General features: G+C 44.1%; 1 protein-coding gene across 1 annotated transcript; it reads right to left on the bottom strand.

The window, feature by feature from the left end:
- Positions 1-381: 381 nt before the first annotated feature.
- On the bottom strand, positions 382-14,269 carry irs2b (insulin receptor substrate 2b). Its single transcript, XM_026910761.3, has 2 exons — positions 10,725-14,269; positions 382-2,878 (listed from the first exon to the last, which is right to left on the bottom strand). The coding sequence occupies exons 1-2, from the start codon at positions 13,936-13,938 to the stop codon at positions 2,874-2,876; spliced, it is 3,219 nt and encodes a 1,072-aa protein (XP_026766562.2). The 5' UTR covers positions 13,939-14,269; the 3' UTR covers positions 382-2,873.
- Positions 14,270-16,419: the final 2,150 nt, after the last annotated feature.

The raw sequence follows: 16,419 nt of genomic DNA on the forward strand, positions 1-16,419 counted from the left end.
AGCTAATTACAAATTCTGCTATAGTCTGAGTTACAAAGCCATAGTGACCTGCTCTGTGCTTTCACTGACATCTGATGTGGCTTCATCTCACATTATCTTTATAGTCCTTACCCTGTTAGTTACTGTATATTAATCAGAGAATAAAGGTCTGACCCTCTGTGTGTGTGTGTGTGTGTGTGTGTGTGTGTGTGTGTGTGTGTGTGTGTGTGTGTTTGTATGTGTGGGGTAGCTCTGATGTTCCCCGGGAAGACAAGATAAATTAAGACATCTGCTGCCCTGAAAGGCTGGGCTGACTTTATGAAGTCTTTCATGACTGCATAAACACAGGCTACAGACAAGACAAGAGTCCGCTATCATGACAGAACAGATGGACACTTAACATTTCTTAAATAATGTTACTGTTTTATTGCATGTGGCTATTCAGAATCATTACATTTTCCAAAGCAATACTAACTACACTAAGATTAAATTATCTCTTAATAGCATCACAATGTGTAGTATATGAAATATATACAATGGAAGACACAGAAAAAAAATTAAACCAAGGCTCAAAATAGTCATCTTTTCCATACTGAGAAATAACAAATCATCAGAATAAGAACACTGCTCAAATCACTGGTAAGATCCAATAACAAAAACAGCAAAGTTTTCATTTAAAGTTGGCTGAAAAAATGTATACAGCAAAACAAACCCATCAGTTTTAAGGTTTTATCAAACTTTATGAACACAGTATTTATACATTTGGTTTCTTTCTGTAAACTAATCTTTAAAAAATGTAAATATTGCATATGCCATATGTTAATTTGTACCTATGTAGCTAGAGCTCTCATATCAAGTATTGTTCAATTATATTTGTGTTTTTTTTATGTTACAGCAGTATAAAATATTTCCTTAGTGGCATTCATCGTGCAGTTTGCACACACTTACAAACCTAGCAAAGAATTAGAAAAGAAAACCTCCAGGTCAAACACTGGTGTTTGGCCAGTACCTTCATTAGTGCTTTTGCTTTTGGGGAAATTCATTTAAACATATACTGTGTATGTACAAATACATAAATGTATTATCTTTAACTTAAAAAACTTTCCAAGGTCACAACTGCACATCAGTTGCATTATCATTATATATACATTATTTACATGTTTCCAGGCAAACGTTTCATATACTTAAACAAGTCACATGTGTCAGTTTCATTTCACTTGTCTAGGTCTTTTTGTTTTGTGACAGTCATACTTTTTAATGGTTTTTGTTTCGTTTTGCTTTGCTTGTAGGGAGCTGCAGAATACTCTACATTCAAATTTGTCTTGTGTTACAATCGAAAAACATGTTTGTAAGTGAGAGACAAAGCACTGGTACAGACACTGTCCCTGTCTGACACTACGGTGCAGCAGCAATGCTTTAAAGCCTCCCAAGATGTCCCTGAAATGTGTCTGTCCCATTAACCAACTGCTCCACCAGTGTACCTCAGAGCCAATCAGAACCGAGCACGTGGAGCCGGCTGCCTTGGTCTAACGTAAAGGAAAGGCCGCGATTAAAGAGTAAAGATATTTAGTGGTGAATAAGGGTGAGGCAGCAGGAGTCATTACCAGGTTGGGACCCATCCAACAGTGGAGGGTTAAAGTGTGTTTTGGTGCCTATGTGATGGACACTCCCTCACACACACACACATTGCGTGTCTCGAGTGTGCACGAGTATATCTGTTTCTGTCTTGCTGACTTCGTTCCAAACTAATCTCCTTCTCAAAGAGCCTACTTTGCATATGTGTATGTGTGTAAGGCAGCGTAACACTGCTTCCCCTGCCATTTACCAGCACTCATAAATAGAATTATATTAATATCCTTTAAATATCTGTGTAATACTTAGAATAAGAAAAGTAATATAAGAAATCTTTGATTGCAGAAGTCACTATCTATGGTGAAAGCCACTTCTACTGCACTTAGAGACATTCAGTTTCCATGGCGAGCGGTCGGTCTTTGATACTTTGTAAATGTGTATAGGTCCATAGCAAATTTCCATAACAAAAGAAAACACTGTTTGACAGTCAGTAAGGCTTTGGATTGGCATTTTTATGACATTCAGCACTGAAAATAAATAGTTTTTTTAATATATATATATTTTCATATGCAACTCAAAACCTGGCTTTAATCTGAGGTAGGGTTTTTCAAGAGACTACTTATTTCAGTTAACTGGTGAAGATTGTGATGAAATGCCACCTTGGTGCAGTGCTGCAACCAACCGTATGTGCGTGGACACACACACACACACACACCCAAAACACCTCTTAATGCACACATATAAATAAATAAATACGTGCCATGTGCAACGTGTGGTTATGCATGTATCCATGTTTGTTTGTTTGTTTGTTTGTTTGTTTGTTTATGTGTGTGTGTGTGTGTGTGTGTGTATGTACACTTGTGTGATAATGTGCAGATGTTACACTCCAGGTTTGATTCACAGGTTTTTGCATGTGGGGGACACTGGCCTCTTAACGTCCAGAGCACTTGAACAAAAACCAGTGGAGCATAAACAAGAAGAAGAAGAACTGTAGACTCTATAGGGGCGTGAGTGTGGAGTAACACACAGACAGATGTGTGGTCCAACCTTTGTTTTTGTCAAGAGTTTGAGTCATTTTCAGAGCAGCACAGAGATAGAGGACCACGTCACTGGGGCAAAGAGCAGGTCAAGTGTCTATGTTGCCATGACGATAGCCATTCATACAAGTTCAGGGGTCAAAGATCAGGGAAGAGTTGAAGCAGCAGCAAACAGCAGCAGCGTGGCCCATCTGTCCACACGGCCAACTCTCCTCCTTCCTCCTTGTACCTCCTGGTCCCGAGGAAGAACTGCGGAACCAGACCAGGAATGGAGTCTTGATCTGTTTAGTCTGGGGGGAAAAGCACACGAGAGAAAACGGATTAATGTGAAGAACATAAACACATCCAGACAGAGACAGAGACATTCACTTGGGCCAAAAACAACAGCAGAATCTAACAAGCAATAAATCATTGTTTTTGTTTTTTTTTTTTCCTTCTGAGAACAATACTGATCCAACACAAAAGCAAAAAAAAAAAAAAAATGAAGTCATTGCTTACACTTTCTACTCACAGATTGCTGCCTTTTATGGACTAATATCTAATTAGCTGTGAATTGTTCCCTGTTTTCCAGTTATCTACATGTACATGAGATTTTTTTCAAAACCAAAGTTTTCCAAAACCATCACTGGTGATAAATATCTGAGAAGTGGGAGTGAAACAATTACACACTCTATCCCCCTCTCTGTCCCTCCCTCTCTTCTTTACCAAGTAAGGAATGTGTGCTCCTTTGCTGTGAGCAACTGAAGTGGCAGGTGCTCTGAGAGAACACAGACACTGGCATTTAGTGTTATGCAGCTGACCGTGTGAGCTTTCCTGTGTCTCTGAACAGAGGAATACAACACCCTCGTTTATCACATACGCCTGCATTATCAAAGGCAGTTTGACACCGAGACATCTCTGAAACACATGCATGGCATTACTCTAAACATTATATTAAAATTCATAATAAACACTACATTTCAGTGAGATGATATGTAATGAGGCAAATTGATGAATGAATTTTCTAAGCATTTTCTTTAGCCTCCTGAGGGTCTGGAATGGAGAGGATTGCTTTCATTTGCGTGATAGCTTCAAACCCTATCCAGGCCTCTCCTTCCTGCCACACAGCCAATTTTCAAACCACCTCAATGGCTTATTTTCCATCTAGAACAAGAGCTGTTTTGGAGAGCTGTTACACACTTGCAGCTACACACATAGCTAAAAGCAATAAAAACATGCGGTACTTGTGAAATCTACACGTTTACTGTTAGGAAATTAGGAATCTCCCGCGTCTCACTACGTAATGATCTGGCTCTTAAACTGGTTTGCTCTTTCTCTGAAAAAGAGGTAGCTCTGGCATCAACATCATGTCAGAGGAAAAGCCGCATTTCTGCCAGTGCTTCCTGTAAATGTGATAACTGATGTTATAAGAGCCAAATTATATACTGTCACTTTAAGACATAAAGCAGACTTAATGTACACCCCCCACCTGCCTCAGATAAAATGGCTACCATATCTCTGGACTGTGTAAATGCATTGAGCCTGTACTAACTGCAAAACTTGGGTGAGAACATTTATTACCCTTCATGTATGAAGTGATTCGTAGCTGTACAGACTCGGATATGGTGATATGGTAAATAGCAAATAAAAAAAAAGTTAGAATGTGTTTCCTTATAGCTGCGTGCGGAAGACCAAAGTATGTTCCTTTCCTCATTTAGCACCAGGAGTAAGAGCTTATTTCTTCCTGAGCCTGGGCCAGTCAGAACCCAATCAAACTGAATTAAGTTTTACATGCAGCACAGCGAGTGTCAGGTGAATGCCATTGATTAGGTCTGTCTACTTCAAGACAATTTACAGAGACCAAACAAAGCATCTAAACACATTATGAAGAGCTGACTACATCGACCCAATGTGAGGATGGTTTTCTGATATGGGGAAGGCTGATAAGCGTAGAGACACTAACAACACCTTGGCACTTTTTTAGTCCTACTCATAAACAGTCATTAGCCCTTTCACATACACTACTGACGTCATGGAACAAGAGTTATATGAGTGGCGGTGACCTGTCTGTTATTCTGCCATGTGTGTGTGTGTGTGAGAGATGGGGGGTTGGACCAGGACTGCAGTTAGAATTTCACAGAGCTAATTATGCAAAAGGAAACCGAGCAATTCCATGAATGTCCCATGTCTGGAGAGGTGGAAAAAGCAACGAGTGGATGGGGGAGTGAGCAATGAGATCATGAGAAAAGGTGTAGACAGGGTAGAACTATCTCCTAACAATCACTTATACCTAAAAGACACCACACAATGCTCGCTCTCTCTCTCTCTCTCACACACACACACACAAACACTTTCTCTCTCTCTCTCTCTCTCTCTCGATTTCCTGCCCTTTACTCCAATCTGTGCAGCTGATAGCTGTAGCAGAGCCAAGCTGGGTGAGTGCACACATGCCTCATTATAATATTCTGAATGGACAGAGGACTTCAGAAGAGGGGAAGTGATATGGAGAGGCGATGCATATGCATAAGTATGTGTTTTTGTGTGTCGGCGAGTTGGCAGAATCTGCTACTCCCACACAACACCCCCACCCCAGATATTCTGATATAAAGGCATCTTTTGTTGGGGGGTAATTTAACTAAGTGTAACATCATACAAGAGCAACGTAAGCAACTGTTTCTGAACAGTTTATAGTTATCCGTCTTACACCATTTTAACTAACATTTAATCCCCACCAGCTTTATATGATGCTTCATCAGTTAAAATCAGTTTTTTTGACACACTCCCACGTTTTATATGCTATGCATTTTTAAATCATATTCTCCAGTGTTTTGATTGTGCAAGGTATTCATAAGTCACTCATTACACAGGATAGAAAATGTGGACCTGGTGGTGACATTTGTCAAGACCTTTTTTATTTTCAAAACAACAACACTGAAAGATCCAACATGGGGAACCAGAATAAACAACAACAACAACAACAACAACCAACATGCTGTGTTCCCTCTGTTTCATCATATTTGTAAGCAAGCTGTGTTGTAATTACAGCTAACCCAAGTTTTACTGTCTGCAACCTAACATACAACAGCTAACTTTTTACACATGAACATTCACTGATAAAAGCAAAGCACACTGTTGCTCTATTGCCAATGTTAGCATATATGGAATGTAAGTGAGTGAGAGGAGTGTGTGGTTTGGACAGAAGATCACTTATACTATGCAACACATGCTTCTTAAATGTTGCTTCTGGTGTGAATTTTCAGGGTACACATAAATGCACTTCCCATGGAAGCCATGTGAAAACACAAGGCAGGCACATATCTAAAGCTTCTCAAATTCAGACCACCCCCTCTCCACACACACACACACACACACCACCAGAAGTCACCAGCCGGTGAACCCAGTGACTCTGCCCCTCCCCCAAATAGCCCTCACACACACACACACAGTCAGCCAGGCTCCAGCTCATTTGTATATCACATAGGCTAAAATTATCCAGGAGCACACAACTGCTCTCCCCCCAAACACACACTTGCAAACATACAGTAAGTGTAAGACCTATCTAAAGGATACTGTAACACAGAGAGATGAGGCAGGGTGTAAAAAAAAACCCAACCGGCGTGCCAACATAATGAACATTACATGGGTGTATATATGGGTTCTGTCTGAGCAGTTAGAATGAGCAGCACATCAGTATTACACAAGAAGGCTTTCAGCAGGCTCTCGCTTCACATCCCACACTTCCTCTTTCTCTCTTTCTCAATAAGAGGCATGGAGAGCAGCTTCAGTCACTATGCCATGCTCTCACTCAGGCAGTCACATAGGCAATTTATAGGCAAAGCAACATTATGCAAGTGACGGTAACTGATGACGGAACACATCTGAACTTAGAGTGGCAGTGATGCCCTGAGCTACTAAATAATGAAAAAAAAATAATAAAACCCTGGGTGACATATTGAAAATATGTGTTATGTGTCTTATGTTTTATGAGCATGCTGAGAGGATATTCTTGTGTAAATATCCCAGTTTAATCTCCATGTTTCCCATAATGTGCACTAATCTTAAATCTAATTGTGTCGGTATGGCTCAGAGGCATTGTCAGAATCCAAATAAAAGGCATTTTATGAATGACGACTGAGCTCAGCTGGCACATGCCTTTCTATCTCGTGATCAACCTGCTTAGAAAACCAGCACAAAAAAAGCCAAAGGACCCTTTAAGTATGTCCCATTTCAATTAATCTGATGATGTCCTTAGTGCAAAAAGACATACAAAATTGGACAGCTCAGTTTAGAACAGGAAAATGGACATGTTCATTTCATAGTCAAGTCACATGCCAGGCAATTACTTCCACGCACAGCACCCTCTTGTAAAAGCAGCCCGTGAATACTGGTTGAATGAATTTCAACCGCGTCAGCACGTGCTGCTCATTTACCACTGGAAATGTCATTTTCCTGACTACTGTTGGACTCACGTGCTTAAACCACACACACACAAAGTATGAAATGTCTTCCCCATAATAAAGTCTCTCTCAGGAATTAGTACAAGCTTTGTGGTCACCACTTTAAAGAGTCACACAGCTAGTCATACTGACAGAAGACATACAGTATACTTCTTTAAATTCACAGACACAAAGGCTAATTTAATGATACTGAGGGAAGAATAAGAAGAAATGTGGAGACTCTGGGTTGTTTACCAGGAATAACCTGATCATGTGTTGGCTACTAGAGAATCTCACACAGTAGTGTGTGTGTGCGTGTGTGTACTGCCCTCACATTCACTTGCTCGGACACTACATAAAGCTGCTCGACAATGTGTGCGTAATCCGTCTTACTGGTGCTGCTAAAAGAGAGTAACGTTTTAGCAGAACATCCCGGCCTAGTTTAGTCTTTCCGGAGCTCACACACAGACACACACACACACACACACATCCCCCCCGCCACACACACCATCAGTGTAGCTACAGCTAATTACCAAAACAATAACAAGCTGGCTGAGAGGAGGGAGGGAGGACAGGAAGAAAGTGAAGCGAAAAGGCAGGGAGGAGAATGGAGGAGGTGGACAATGTAGCTGATACACAAGTAAGCAGAGATGAAGAGGTAAACACCACACCGAGCAAACAAGCTGTGACGCAAGAAATGCTGAAGCAGAGAAGAGGCACCAGAAATAAAAGAGGTAGAGTCAAGGATGACTTAAGAAATACAGTGAAAATGGTGTGTGTAAGCACTAAGGAGCATTTTCTTTGAAAGTAAACGCTTAATCCCCAGTCAGTCACACACTCACTCACTCACTCTCTCTCTCTCTCGTATGAGGTAGCAGATGGTCTGTAGTGATTAGTGTATTGTCAGTGTCTGTGTTTGGGCTTGATAACCACTGAGCACTGCTTGGAATGACAGGTGCATGACCCTGACCCCCACCATCTGCTCCCCCCTTCAAACACACACACCCACATACATCTCATGGAGGAGACTTCTCTGCAAAACCTGGCTCTAAATTTTTAATAAGGCTTAGTGAGTATTCATAAAACTGTGACCCCATTACGCAGTTTTTTTTAATTAGACAGGAGGGAGGTCCCATTCACATAACACCAACAAGCAATTTCTGTAATATCTGATGGGATAAATTACCAAGAGAATAGAATTAGAACAATTGCTCATGTATTTCTTATATACATGAGCCCCAAACCTTCATCTAACATTTAATCTCCTATGCAATACTGCTAATACTTCATGCATGTGAGTGACCCTTCAGGCACAAAGCAGCTGAAAGAATCTAATAAAATAATCGTGTCATTTTTATTATTATTATTTCAGTGGGGTGATATTTGGTTGTTTCCCATAAGGAAAATTTTTTGGTACAATAACTGCAGCTTTTATTTAAAAAAAAAAGTGCCAAAAGTTTTCTTTTTGGTTACTGAGGTTAAGGTTAGGATTCAACCTGGGAGTAGACATAGCATTAATTACCTATAGTGATCATAATCTTTATGGCACATTAAGGTCCTCACAGAGATAGTAAGACAAATATGTTTGTTTGTCTGTTTGTGTGTGTGTGTGTGTGTGTGCTAATGAGAGTGCAGTGTTCCACAGTCAGTGTCTCTGGCATTAGTAAAAAGACTCCTGTCATCACTACTCAGTTGAGTGTGCTGATTGGCCCTGTATCTATACCATATCAGGCTCTGCCAGAAAGAGAACAGTGCTGTGTTCTTTGACTGATCTTTTGTTTTTTGCAGAATACTGGTCCTGACCAATCACAGTCAGACAGATAAACATTACTGGTGTGTATGTGTGTGTTTTTACTGTTTTCTCCACCCACTATTCCAGAAGTTCCTTTGCCAGGAGCTACATCCTTCAGATCAGTTCACTTTTCTGCAATAAACAGACTACTACAGGTACACCTGCTCTTCTCCAAAACCCAGCTCTAACAAAATCCACCCACACACACTCCCAACAACAAAGACTTCCACACCCACATGCACACACCACACAGAAGAACGGCTCTGTCTGGGTCTTTGATCCATTACATGAGTGTTATTGTGTGTGTGTTTGTGTGTGTGTTAGTGTGTGTTGTTTAGATGAGAGGTCAGCTTCTTGAAGTGGTCATTCATCGGAGGCTTCTTTCTGCGAGTGCATACACGTACTGGCTTAACTGGATCCCACCCCTTGAACGTTTTCCATGGTTGTGTTAAGAGTGTCTGTGACTTGCCATGACCTTGTGTAGTCTCACTGCAGACATGTAGTCTCTCCCTCTCTCTCTCTCTCTCACACACACACACACACACACACAAATACTGTACAGGAGTAAATACCTCTATTCACTACTTAAGTAACTATACTGTGTAAACAGTGCATTGTTTGTCTAGGACTAGAAATTTGTCTGGCTGCCAGGCATATAAGCCTAAAATCTCTTTGAGCATTAAATAAAAGTTAAGCTTGTTCTGTGAAAGTTTTTTTTGGTTCTTAATTACAAGTAGACATTCCCATCTCTGAGATAGTACTGTGAACAGACTGCATTCCTACTCTGAAACCCGGCACCTGACAACTGATAAACAGCCTCCCTGCGTTTCTCACACACATACACACACACACATACACACACACAGACACACCTTCCATTGACAATTTTTATTACTTTATTAATTCAGCTAATTGATGCTATGCCTACACCTAAATCTAACTTTAACCTTAACCTAAGTAGCGTAAAGGAAACCTTTTGGCTCTTTTAGTTTTTAAACAAAAAACACAGTTTTTGTAGAAAAGCGGTTTTCTTTGTAGGGACAGGACTGATATCCCCACGAGGTCAAAACTGGCAGACACACAGTTTGCACTCAAATACACACACAGAGGAAAACAGAAGGAAATCGAGAGACTATATCTCCAGTTTGAGGAATATGAATAACCATTCGGAAAGTGTGGGCATGGAGGCTGCCTTGGCATTAAATCTTATTGTAGCACCAAATCATATGCCCTTCATCCTCATATTAGTCATCTCAAGATTAAAAACTGCGCCACACATTCAACGTCCCGTTCAGTAACATTAGCACTCCCACCAGTATGAACCTGCTTCACTCATCACTGTTCAACAGGACATAAGGTCTGAAAGGTCTGTATTCAACTTCACAACACAAGCATTTTATACTTTTCCTGTATTCTAAAAGGAGGGCAATAAAAATGTCCCGATTTTTTTTAAACACAAACAACATCGACTTCGGTCAGATAAGGAGAAATGTGCCAATGGATGCACACACTGTTGGCTACTGAATATCTTTTGAAATATCTGTCTAAACATTTTATTCATTAGATATGTCCATAGCTTATGATTTAAGTGTGCTGGCTAAATTTATGACTTGGGACAGTCTGCCAAACATACAGGCAATAGGAAATGAATTAAGGAAGCAATCTCACAAGAGCAGTGACAGCTTAACACTGAAGAATGCATAGCAGCCACAAACTATTTCAGAATGAAAACACTGCCACTTAAGTAACCCATATCTTTTTTCCTTCCTTTCTTCCTTATTGCCATAAGATTCGACATAGCGTTTCTAAATTCATAGCCCTTGACCATTCATGGAAAAAAAAAACACCTGAAATGACTAAGACTATAAAAACGTATGACATGCACAATACGTAAAACAAACTAAACACTAGATGACCCACATGGCTTACCTTTTACTGCTGTTGCTGTGTCCTTGAATCCATAGAGACTGGCATGTATTGCACTCATGCTCCCTTTGCAGCAGCTGGCAGCTTTGAATCTAACCAGAGCATCGCAACTAGCCAGTCCCTCGTCCATAAGGTTTAAGGCGATGTAGTTAAGTCCATTCTGAAAGCCCGCTGACGTCTCTCTGCACATGGGACTGCCGTACTCCTCTTCTAGACCTTCACTGTTCCTCGACAGCGCAGAGACGTTCTCCACGGAGGCTGAGCCGTGCCGCCTTGCGTCATGTGCGAAGGAGGGGAAAACGGGTGTGACAGTGGTGGTGGAGGAGAAGGTTTCCGAGCTGTGTCGCCTTCGTCCTTGGGGGTCCGCACGTATCACCTTGGCACCCCGGTCTGGGTCTACCAGGTGTGTGTCGGTGCCACCCAGCAGGAATGAGTCAACCGGTCGTACCCCCATGGAGTCACTCAAATTTAACCTCCGTGCGCAGGATGATGGGCTGGCGGGCTTGGGACAGTCGGTGGTCTGAGATGTAGGCTCAGGAGGAGAAGTGGACACACAGAATGTCATTTCAGTGTAATCGTCCTTCGCCATGCCAGTCTGGCATGAGGGTTCCACCTGTGATGTGAGGTTGTAACCATTTATTCCTCCCTCCTCCTCACATGGGGCGGGGCAGACTGCCAGCTCTGGCATGGCATCGAGAGGGCTGAACGGAGCAGCATCTCCAGACTTGGGTGATTCCAAACTTACGTTAATGTTCATGTAGTCCGAAAGAAGAGACCTCCTGTGCTCACTGGAGGAGCTGACAGACGAAGCAGGGCTCTCTGTGGAGGGTGGGGAGTACCTCTGAGTGGCATGGCTGAAATCTATGTTTATGTACTCACCGGGGCTTTTGGGCTCAGGGGGCAAAGGGTGCTCATTCATGCTAGGCAGCATACGAACCAAATCCAGAGGCAGGCGTGTGGGTCGGCTGATCCTGGACCTGTGGTGCATGTTGTCAGCTCTGCTTTGCTTCAGAGGAGAGGGAGTTATTTTAGGAGCTGCCTTCTCTGGCTCCTCCACAATTTTCCAGTTTTGTAGGCTCATGAGGACATATTGATCGCTGTCACCATTATCTGTCTTCTGCTGGGGTTTGTAGCAGCGGGGCAGAGAGCTGTAAGAGAAGGGCTGTCTGAGAGGAGGTTGCTGCTCTACGCCACCCACAGTGGTGGGGAAGTAATCTGGGGGCGTGTCAGAGACGCATGGGTCAACGGGAGACATGTTGAGGTACTCGGTGTTGGCCAGTTTACCATCTGAGCTCTCCACAGAGAGTTTGGAGCTACACAGCATCCGCATGTAGCCACTGTCATCCAGAGAGCAGCTGCAGGGCGAGCTGGTCCTGTAGCCGTTGGCCACGGTGAGGGGGTGTGTCCTAGGGTTGATGATCTGCTTCGGGGCGGAGACACACATGGGGCTCATGGGCATGTAATTTTCAATCTTGCTACCCAGTGGTGCCACGCCAGGTGTCATTGGCATGTAGCCATCATCACCTAGATTACTGCTGGAGCTTTTCTGTAAGAAGCCAATTTCAATATCACCATAATCCTCAGGGTACGCAACTTTAGGGGATGCAGTGTGCGAACTGCGTCCTGAATGCCCAGCGTTTTTGAAAGTGGCCCTCATGAGTGTGTACTCGTCCAGCGAGGCAGAAGACACCTGTGACTGCACTCTCTTCTGGTGAGGCATGGTGAGAGAGTACGTCCTCTTCCTGTAGGCTTTCTCTAGGTCCCGGACACCCTCCTCTACCATGCGGGTACCGCGTCTCCCGTGGCTATGTGCAAAAACACCCTGCTTTTCCATGATCATGTAGCCGTACAAGTCACTGCCATCCCGTGAGGGAGGCGTCTCGGCAATAGACTCTGGCGTGGAGCTGCGGTGAGCCGTTAACGTGTGGGGCGCGTCTCCTGGACTGGAGCCGCACTCATCGCAGGAGATGAAGCCGGCATCACTGGGTGAGCCGGCGATGGAGGCTGTGCAGCTGGCTGGGCGGGCTCCATTGGAGGGCACGCTAACGGGACTGGCATCAACCGAGGGAGGGGAATGAGACACGGGCATGCACATGGACCTACTATGCTGGAGAGAGGAGGTTTCAAACGTCCTACAAGGGCGGGCTGCCACCGTGTTGGACCGGCTCAGATGTGTCCGGTTTATCCCGGGACTGACGGGACTTCCCGCTACCGACAGAGACACCGGCCGCGTCGTCGTGCCGTCTCCCTCGCTCGCCGCGCGCATCCGGCATGACGTGAATTTGGCTCCGGGCGACGAGGCGGCCGCGCTGTCTGTGCGTGATCTCCGCGGCAGCCCCGTCTGACTCGGCGGTAAGTGATTTAAATGCCGCCTCGCGGGCACCGAAATTGGATTCGTGCCCGACGACTGGCTTTTGCTCCGCGGCCGGAACTCGCACATCAGCTCCTTCATAGCCTTCATGGCTTCCAGTATAGTCTCGTGGATGTTTTGCGCCACCACCGAGTCGTCTGCTTGCATCCACAGCTCACCGGGGCCGGTGGCGGCTGACCTGCCCACCTCAATGAAGAAAAAGCTGTCCGAGTGGCCGCAACGCCGGATGTTCATCAGCTGCAGAATCACAGACGCCACATCCGTGTTCAGTTTCACAAAACTAATCGTGCGGCTTGATAAGCACAGCCGGTACACCCCGGTCAGGTTCCGGCTCTGTCCGAGTCCCCTGGACTTCAGGTTCACTTGCCATACCTCCTTGTACGCGGCGCTGAGCGGCGTCACCAGCCCGTAGTTCACCTCGTCAAAGCCGAGCAGAGAAGAAGCCGAGTGAGACGCGGATCCCTCACACGCCCGGCCCTCGTTCATCAGATCCGTCAAAACGCCAAACCAGCTCTCCTGCTCCTGCTCGTTGTCGGCGGCCACGGCGAAGTACTCGTCCTTGGTGTACAGTGCGATGAGGTGCTTGTGCTTGGCGTCCGCTCGCTTGTTGATGTTCAGGCACGAGTCCAGTGGTATGATCCGCTTAGCAGCCGCCTTGTTCCTCCATTTCTTCTCGCTCTCGTAGTACTCGAGGCGCGCGGGGAAGCCGTCACTCTGCGCCTTCAGCACGAAGAAGCGCTTATGGCCGTGCTTCTGCTTCTTCAGGTAGCCACACTTTTTAATATTGCTGTTGTTCACGTTCAGATGGGAGAGCGAGGGTCCGACCGCTGGCGGCGGACTCGCCATCCTTCCAGTGCTGGAAAAACCCAAACTCTCACTTTGCTTCAACTTGGATCCAGCCTCGACATGGAAAGACTCCGCGGATGTTATCTCTCTCCCGGGGCTGAGCCTCGCGTACCGTATCCGGAGCTGTTAAACAGTAAATAACCCATATCGCTAAGTGGCTGGAGTGAAGAGGAGAAAAAACATATGACGTCCTACACATCCAGCTACGGTTACAAAAAAAAAAAAAAAAAACACAGGAGGAAAAAAAAATACACACGCACTGATACGAGGCGGCGCAACCTTAGGGGAAGGCGTATCCGCCTATCTGATCAGGTTATTCGGCTCATTGGTCGAAGGGACTGAAAGATAGTAAAACGCACATCGCATGGCACAATCTGACCCCGCCCACTCGAGTGACATGCTCCGCCCATCACTCGTTCAAGCCAAAGGCTACATCCGAAACCGCATACTACAGCACTAAGTAGTATGTCAAAATAGTGCACTAAAACAGACTCTGGCTGACTAAAATAAAAAAAAAATAATAAGTTTTTCCTGAATTCTCACACAGTTTTTTTTCTGTCCGTGTGACTAGTGCACAGTAGGTTATAAGGGAAATAAACGTGTGGAAAGCTTTGTGCATCTTTTGAAGGATGGTGTTTAATTTGATAAGAGATGGACTTTTCAGTCATAGAGAGAGTGCTTTCCACATTGTAATGATAAAGAGGCTGGTCAGCTTTCAGCTGTGATAACGTGACATTTAGTTCATACTTCATGCTTCTGATACTTGAGTGAGGATGAAGGAAAATTCAGATCTGGCTCTATTCAGAGTGGGATTAAAATGGCAAATCTGGCAGGTACAAAATGAGGCTTGAGCTCGTGTCTGTTTTCCTCGGCGACTTTATGAATAAGATCATTTGGATGAGAGCATCATCTTAATGACCCTACTACTCCCTCCAGGGCGTTCCTGCATGTAGATTGCGCAGGGAAAGCACATCGGTTCCGGTCCACGTCGCGCCGTATCCTGCCGGAATGATCATGACGCACCCGGTTCATAAGAAATCATTCAAGCGAGAAATTGTAAACAAGCGAGCTGTCGTGACGTTGCGCAACCGGAGCTGCGTGTAGAGGTGCTGGATCTGCGACGCTACACCACTGCCTCTAGCGTCCCCAGCTCAGGCTTGCTGCCTTTTTTTGTGTGTGTGTGTGTGTGCAAGCTATACTGATCAGTCCTGATTCTCTTCCCACTGAGCATTCCACGTTATGATTTTTTTTTTTTCTGAAAGAGATCTGTCACCAACCCCTCACCTACAGTAACTCAGCCTCAGCCCCATGTCCTCTGATGATCTTCCGTCATCAGGAGGTGTCCGTTATTTCTGGAGCGGGATGTTGAGGATGACGCTGGAGATCTGAGTGCGTCACGGGCTGAGTATGTGCGCATGAGAAACATGGCACATTCAGGGCACTGACTGCGGACATGTAGCTGTACACACATGACCCCAGAATCATGCACTTCCGTCTGACTCTTCACTGAGGGAGCAGAGAGAGGAGGAGAGACACGACACTGCAGTCGATCCACAAACCGCGGGCATCACATCAGTGTGCGCAGCTACTCCACATTTAGTAGTAAAGCTTCACCGGGAGCTCGAAGCTCTGAGCACTAGGCGGTAAATTCACCGGAACTGCTGGTCATGTCTTAAATGAACACGCTATACTTAGAAAAAAAAAATGTTCCGGAAACTCAGTGCGTAATGTAGCCTATAAATACACCTATACTGAATAGGGGAGGAGATGTTTTATATAAAGAAAATATGAAAATATGAAAACCACTAGTCAGCAAATAAACTCAGTTTATCCAATGAAGTCCAGTGAAATAAAAATAATAAATAAAATAATGAAACTAAGCAGATCTGCAATTTAAATTAGGGTTATGGTACCTAGGGTTAGTTTGGTATGCACTGAGGAGGTCAATGATGAATCATATGTAGATTTGAGTTTTGTTGTTGTTGCTGTTGTTGGAAACACAACCAGGAAGTATTTTTACACAACTTCCTGGTTGAATTCAGGGTCTGAGATGCTAGAATACCCTTAGAGTACCTGTCACTAGATTGGTCATTGATTATTTAGCCCTGTATCATGTCGAGTTTAGTAGTTGTTTACCATGTTTAACAGCTGTGGTTTATTATTTAACAGTTAACTCTGTCTTTTCTCTGGTCTGAGCTCCTTGTTTACGTTTACCATTAAGTATGTAAAGACATGCTGATAGTTTGATGCTGCGATTGAGGGTTTGATTGCATGGTCACAATGACCTGCGTGGCGTCACTGACTTTTCATCATAAGCTGATGAAGACAACTGATAACAATCAGATTCAGGAAATTTACATGGGTAGAGTAATCCCACCCAAATTTCACTGTAAACTATTTTAGACCCGCAGTACTACAGTTACAGTTCTAAACAAATTTTTTAAATGCTCCCCAAAACTTGTTTGGTTTAATTAAAAAAGG

This window comes from Pangasianodon hypophthalmus, chromosome 5 (genome assembly GCF_027358585.1).
Source record: "Pangasianodon hypophthalmus isolate fPanHyp1 chromosome 5, fPanHyp1.pri, whole genome shotgun sequence".
NCBI lineage: Eukaryota > Metazoa > Chordata > Actinopteri > Siluriformes > Pangasiidae > Pangasianodon > Pangasianodon hypophthalmus.

Excerpts from the sequence above, each read along its gene's own strand:
- irs2b (XM_026910761.3), bottom strand. The coding sequence starts at position 13,938 with ATGGCGAGTCCGCCGCCAGCGGTCGGACCCTCGCTCTCCCATCTGAAC.